The 6,865-nt window shown below is 44.9% G+C and overlaps 1 protein-coding gene across 1 annotated transcript; it reads left to right on the forward strand.

Moving 5' to 3' along the window:
* The first annotated feature begins 1,834 nt into the window (after nucleotides 1–1,834).
* On the forward strand, nucleotides 1,835–6,613 carry LOC123725531 (neurofilament medium polypeptide-like). Its single transcript, XM_045691608.1, has 4 exons — nucleotides 1,835–2,988; nucleotides 3,555–3,679; nucleotides 3,857–5,259; nucleotides 5,327–6,613. Exons 1-4 carry the CDS (start codon nucleotides 1,945–1,947, stop codon nucleotides 5,875–5,877), a joined length of 3,123 nt encoding a protein of 1,040 aa, XP_045547564.1. The 5' UTR covers nucleotides 1,835–1,944; the 3' UTR covers nucleotides 5,878–6,613.
* The last annotated feature ends 252 nt before the right edge of the window (nucleotides 6,614–6,865 follow it).

The raw sequence follows: 6,865 nt of genomic DNA on the forward strand, positions 1-6,865 counted from the left end.
TAAAGGCGACTGGAGAATCTGAATCAACCTGACAAACTATTTAAATCTTATTGTGGGTAATAATGTTCTGGGAGGCAACAATAGCCTTGCCGTTTGTCAAAAATAGTCTAGCTGGTTTTCATAGGATGAGAATAAAGAAGAAACCCGCACACTGCTCTTGCTAGTGTCACTGCTCTTTATTAAGGGATACTAGCAAGAGCAGTGTGCAGGTTTCTTATTTTTTCTCATGTTATTCAATTCTTACCATGTGCCTGCAACAAAGATAGCTCAGATGTGCAAGTGCCTTTTGAATTTTTAATCACTGGTTTTCATAGGATGAAATATTGTCATTAAAGGCAGTCAATTGGCCAAAACCAGAGGCAGCCATTTTGTTGCATTACCTGCTTCAGTTGCAGGGTTTGCAATGACCTTAGTTACCTCTGAAATGGGTAGAGCAGGACTGAATGGGAATCAATAAGACTGACAACACACTGCAGCCAATCAGATCTGGCAAGCAACACTGCAGCTTCACTCCTTAGAGAAATCATCTCAATGCAGGGAGGAGATAGCAGCCTCTCTATCCAATGTGCTCTCATCCGCAACCCAAAGACTGTAACTTATGCATTGTATTCTGTATCTGTTTGTGAAACCATATTAATCAAAGTGTTTCCCATCATTGTTAGAGTTGGACAGATAGAGTTACAAAGTCATTCTGAGGAATGTAATTATAGAAAAAAACAGTGTTGCAGTTTGGATGCCTATTCATCACTACTGAAATGCTTTGGTTTGAAGTGGCTCAAAATAAAAGGGCAAATTTGTCCATAACATATTATGATATGCATTATGAAGGTAATATATACTATTGAATGGGGTAAATTGCTTGCATATAAGCACAGGCTGATCATAACTGTAATCTATTCCAATAGCTGTCAATAACTACAACTATGATTAATGCTTCAACATTTCCTGAAAGTTATAAGTGGTCACATAAATGCATGATATTGATTGAACCAACCCCCTCATGGTAGTCTCACTTCATACGTCATCGGTAGGTCACTGATGGTAATCCATCCCTTTGATCTTGGGAGGTTTCCTGTCAAGAAGTAATCAATCACCTATTATTGAAGACTTAGCACAAGCAAAACATCAATATAGGAAATTGGTTCGGCTTTGCACATGTTCATAGGCAAATATAAATGTTTTATTCAATTAATTTAATGATCAATCATTCTGTTCAATTTGAGAGAAACATTTTCAACACTTTTCAAACACTTGTAAAGGACGGTAATGGTGTTTTACTGCATTAAGTCGCTGTCCATGGTGTCGATATTGTTATCGCTCTAAATTGCATCGGTAAATTGATCATTTCTGGTATAACCTTTTTTGCTAACTAATAATAGGGGAAATAATAATTAACATGGGTCATTGAACTGCTCCATAAGTTATATTTCCATGCATAGTAATGCTGCACGTTGGCTGGTTGAATTAGCAAATGCAGAGATGCATGTATAATTTTCTCTCTTATTCTAATGTTCAATGTTTGGAGGAAACTCTATATTCCCTCTGTGACAAGAGACAAATGATAAACACATCAACGTCAAGGACACATGAGCTATCCCAAAAATCCTAATGATAATCACCCCATTTCCTTTTTTCTCCCTATGTGTGATCATTCCTCTGCTTTTCAAGCGGCCACCCACGAACCCCACCACAAACAAGTAGTGTTTCACTTACATAGAGTATGAAGGGTTGAGACATGGCCCTCCCCCTCCGTTCGATCAATGGGCCAGTAAAAACAGTCGCTGCCTTGTTAGCGATAAAGCTTCTCCTATATAAAGGACAGCCGGTGAGACTAAGAATGCTGTGAGCGCCATCCACCCCGCACCTGCAAACAGACACACACACCACTCCTCCACCTCGCACACCTTCCCTTCCATCTGCACACGCAACCCCTGGTCTGGCCGGATGAGTTACCACCCGGTGGACACGATAGGGAGTCCATTCAGGAGAAGTATGGATAGTAGGACCACCTACGGCCGCTCCACTGGCACCCCCTCCAGCGGGTTCCGTTCTCAGTCCTGGTCCCGGGCAAGCCCAGGCTCCACGATGACCTCCTCCTACAAGAGGAGCGTCAACATGCCGGTAGCCCGAGCGTACAGCTCCACACTCCTCAGCTCCGCCGACAGCGTTGATTTCAATCAAACGAACGGAGACTACAAGCGCTCCAACGAGAAAGAGCAGCTCCAGGGGCTCAACGACCGCTTCGCCGGTTACATCGACAAGGTGCACTACCTGGAGCAGCAGAACAGCCAAATCGAAGAGGAGATCCAGACGCTGCGGCAGAAGCAGGTGTCGCCATCCCAGCTAGGCGATTTATACGACCAGGAACTCCAGGAGCTGCGCTCCATGCTGGAGCAGATTCACCACGATAAAGCGCAGATCCAGCTCGACACGGACCACGTCGAGGATGACATCCAGAGAATTAGGGACCGTTTCGACGAGGAAGCCCGCATCAGGGATGAGACGGAAGGCATCATCCGGGCGTTGAAAAAAGATATGACCGACTCTGATTTGGTGAAGTCAGAGTTGGAGAAGAAAGTTCAGTCACTGCATGACGAGATTGCCTTTATCCGCAACAACCACGAGGAAGAGGTGAGCGACCTGTTCGCCCAGGTGCAGGCGTCGCAGGTGACCATGGAGAGGAAAGACATCCAGAAGACGGACATCACCGAGGCGCTCCGGGAGATCCGCACCCAGCTCGAGGGCCACTCCAACCAGAACCTGCAGCAGGTGGAGGACTGGTTCATGTGCCGCTATTCCAAGCTCACTGATGCTGCGGAAGAAAACAAAGATGCAATCAAGTCCGCCCGTGATGAGATAGCAGACTACCGCCGCCAGCTCCAGTCCAAGACCGTGGAGTTAGAGTCCGTCCGTGGAACCAGGGAGTCACTGGAGAGGCAGTTGAATGACATCGAGGACCGACACAACAGCGACCTGTCCAGCCTGCAGGTATGATGAGACCCGCTGTAGGCATTATTTTCATAAGATAAGTTTTCTTTGTGTAAGAGAAGCAATGTAGTGGAGAGAATAAATTATATAATAAGATATGTTTTCGTTTTCAAATTGAGAATATTATCACGACACCTTTGAGGTTTTTATTCTTATTTTAAATGTAGATCTACTTATAAGGAGAGTCCCCTACATTTATAGAGAGAAAGACACACACTTGCATTGTGTTCCCACATATTGCATTAGTTTGATTTTGAACGAACTAAATTGTTTTATTATGTGGGCCCTAAATGCATGTGTTTTAATGAATTGGAATCTCAAAGTGCTGTTTCAAATGTAGGCCTATACAAGTTTAAATGTGCTTGTGAAGTAATTACCAGGATCACAAAATATGACATTGTATTTTTGATAGTTTTCTTATGATGTTTAGAAAGCAGTGTCCTTATGGAGAAATGTGTCATCCCTACACCAAAAAGAAATAACCAAGTATTATTTCAGGGTTCCATATAGGCATAAGAAATAATAGCTCTTAACCAGCTTGTGTCTCTCGGTCTTGTTCTCTGCAGGAGACCATCCACCAGCTGGATAATGAGCTCAAGGGCACGAAGTGGGAGATGGCGCGTCATCTGCGCGAGTACCAGGACCTGCTCAATGTCAAGATGGCCCTGGACATTGAGATAGCTGCATACAGGTACAATGCGACGACAGAGCGCTAATTAGGCCTAACATTGAAAAAACTTTTTTTTTTAAATATATGTTTACTAATTTCAAAACAAAATAGTATATAAAGATCTCATTTATATATAGAAACTACATATTTATATTAGGCCTACACTAAACTATATCTCATGTTCTACTGTTCTTGCAGGAAACTCCTAGAAGGTGAAGAGACCCACTTTAGCACTTTCCCTTACCGCCACAACGTCACCTCCTCTAAGAAGTCCAAGTATGAGCCTCCCAAACTGAAAGTCCAGCATAAGTTTGTCGAGGAGATCATCGAGGAGACCAGGGTAGAGGATGAGAAGGATGAGATGGACCAAGACCTGGCTGAGATCGCCCAGGAGCTTTCTGCCGCTCTGGAGACAGAGGCCACAGATGAAGGAGAGGATGAGGGAGAAGAGGGAGGAGAAGAAGCAGAGGGAGAAGAGGGAGAAGGGGGAGAGGGTGAATCAGAAGAGGTTGTAGCCTCCACTGAAGCCCAAGTTAGCTCCAGCACACATGCTGAGGAGGAAGAGGAGGACAAAGAAGGTGGTGATGTAGAGGAAGAGGGAGAAAAAGAAGAAGAGGATGAGAAAGGAGAAGAGGGTGAGGGTGACAAGGAAGATGATACAGAAGGTGGTGATGAGGGAGAAGGAGAGGGGGAATTAGAGGAGACAGTCCTGTGCTCTAAAGCCCCAGAATCAAAGTCCTCTCCTGACAAAGAGAAGGGAAGCGGAGGAGAAGAGGAGACAGGAGAGGGAGAAGAGGAGGGAGATGATCAAGATGAAGATGCAGGTAGTGACAAAGGATCCAAAGATGGAGATGATAAGGATGAGGAAGATGAGAAGAAAGGAAAGGATGAGAAAGAAGACAAAACAGATGAGAAGGCAGCTGTAGCCAAGACAGAGGCTCCCAAAACAGAAGCCCCCAAGAGTGAGGCCCCAAAAGTTGAGGTCCAGAAATCTGAGGCCCCAAAGCCCTCCAAGCCAGACTCCCTAAAAGCTGAATCCCCAAAGGCTGGGTCCCCCAAGTCTGAGTCACCAAAAGCTGGATCCCCCAAACATGAATCCCCCAAAGCTGTAACCCCAAATCTGAATCTCCAAAACCTGGCTCCCCCAAATCTGAATCCCCAAAACCTGCTGGATCCCCCAAATCTGAATCCCCAAAACCTGCTGGATCCCCCAAATCTGAATCCCCAAAACCTTCTGGATCCCCTAAAACTGAATCCCCAAAACCTGCTGGATCCCCTAAATCTGAATCCCCAAAACCTGCTGGATCCCCTAAATCTGAATCCCCAAAACCTGCTGGATCCCCCTACTTCTGAATCCCCAAAACCTGCTGGATCCCCTAAATCTGAATCCCCAAAACCTGCTGGATCCCCTACTTCTGAATCCCCAAAACCTGCTGGATCCCCTAAATCTGAATCCCCAAAACCTGCTGGATCCCCTACTTCTGAATCCCCAAAACCTTCTGGATCCCCTAAATCTGAATCCCCAAAACCTGCTGGATCCCCTACTTCTGAATCCCCAAAACCTGCTGGATCCCCTAAATCTGAATCCCCAAAACCTGCTGGCTCCCCCAAATCTGAATCCCCCAAAACCTGCTGGCTCCCCCAAATCTGAAACCCCAAAACTTACAGGATCCCCAAAATCTGAATCCCCAAAACCTACAGGATCCCCCAAATCTGAATCTCCCAAATTAGGATCCCCCAAGGCAGAGTCCCCTAAGGGTGAGGCCCCCAAACCAGAAGCTCCAAAGTCAGAGGCCCCCAAGGCTGCAGAAGAGAAAGTAGACAAAAAGAGTGATTCAGAAGAAGAGAAGAAGGTAGAAAAGAAAGACGCAGCCATGAACGGAGATGTGGAGAAGACTTCCCCAGAGGACAAGGACAAGAAGGATGAGGGTGGGAAAGAGGCAGAGGAGAAGGATGTTATCTCAAATGGAGTGGACGAGAGCCCCACTAAAGATGACCCCGACCAGAAAGATGATCCAAAGGACCAGAATGTGGTCATCACCCAAACAGTGGAGACCATCACCACTGGAGAGGACGGGGCCAAGCATGTCACCAAATCAGTCACTGTCACCGAGACTGTGAAGGAGTCTGAGGATTTGATGCAGGAGAAGACAGTCTCCAGCAAGAAGATGGAGAAACACTCTTCCCAGTCCGTCAAGGTGGTGACTGAAACTGAGTAACTGCGCTCCATCCAACCCAGTCAGGAGGAACAAAGATGACACGACGACAAGCAATCAACCCAGAACTAACATAACAAAGAAATCATAGAGCTAGAGCGATGTAATAAAGATAACCACTCTCAAACATACAGAAAAGCAACGAGAGAAGCCATATGATGTGACAAAGCTAAAGTTTAAAAAATGCATGTTGAGAGAAAGCTTTAAAAGGGTTTTGCTGCGGATTATATCAGGGAAATGTGGTAGTGGGACAGATTATTAATTGTCTTTATTTTCCCCTGGAGTTCACAGGAGGGCTCACGGGTGGGGGCGTCTGCATGCTAGCTCAGGGAGGGAGTCCCCTCCGCTCTAACCTGTATGTATGGATGGAAGGGTTACAGTTTAGATGCATACTGTATGTGGGTGGGAGAGTGATAGAAATGTATGTTAATTCAAATGTTAATTCAAGAAGTGGTGCCTGGGTTGGAGGATCCACTTTAGAGACACATGTTCAAAAGGACTAGCCTTTTTATGTGAAGATACCAACTGAGCCAAAAATACAATCGTCTACAACACAATATAGTGAAGAATGAGAAAGACGATGGTACAATGTACTGATGATCATAAACATACAGTACCCGAAGCAACTAATGCATAAAGAACCTTGAAGAAACTCTGAGCCTTAAACATGCTTTTTATCAGTATCTATTATGTTTACCTAATGAGTGCAATTGAAAATAAATATGTAAATGCGCACACATACATTTTTTAGGAGGACTTGACTTTATGCGAACAAATGAGGTGCTACAGTTTGCAATCCCATGTCTTTACTCATCATGAACTATTTCCCAGCAGCATTTGCTCAATAAATGTCATACTGAAATACAAATATGGTCTCTCGTTCCTTTATGCAATTGTCCTGTCATGTCCTTTCACTTGTTCATTTACAGTAGCTGTCTCACCTCAACATGCACACTATTCTATTTCTTCATCTGCTTTCCTGGGGGTGGGA

The sequence above is a fragment of the Salmo salar genome, chromosome ssa01 (assembly GCF_905237065.1).
Source record: "Salmo salar chromosome ssa01, Ssal_v3.1, whole genome shotgun sequence".
Lineage (NCBI taxonomy): Eukaryota > Metazoa > Chordata > Actinopteri > Salmoniformes > Salmonidae > Salmo > Salmo salar.

Excerpts from the sequence above, each read along its gene's own strand:
- LOC123725531 (XM_045691608.1), top strand. The coding sequence starts at position 1,945 with ATGAGTTACCACCCGGTGGACACGATAGGGAGTCCATTCAGGAGAAGT. Across the intron at positions 2,989-3,554 it reads GCGACCTGTCCAGCCTGCAG|GAGACCATCCACCAGCTGGA; the intron begins GTATGATGAGAC and ends TGTTCTCTGCAG. Across the intron at positions 5,260-5,326 it reads TGAATCCCCAAAACCTGCTG|GATCCCCAAAATCTGAATCC; the intron begins GCTCCCCCAAAT and ends CAAAACTTACAG.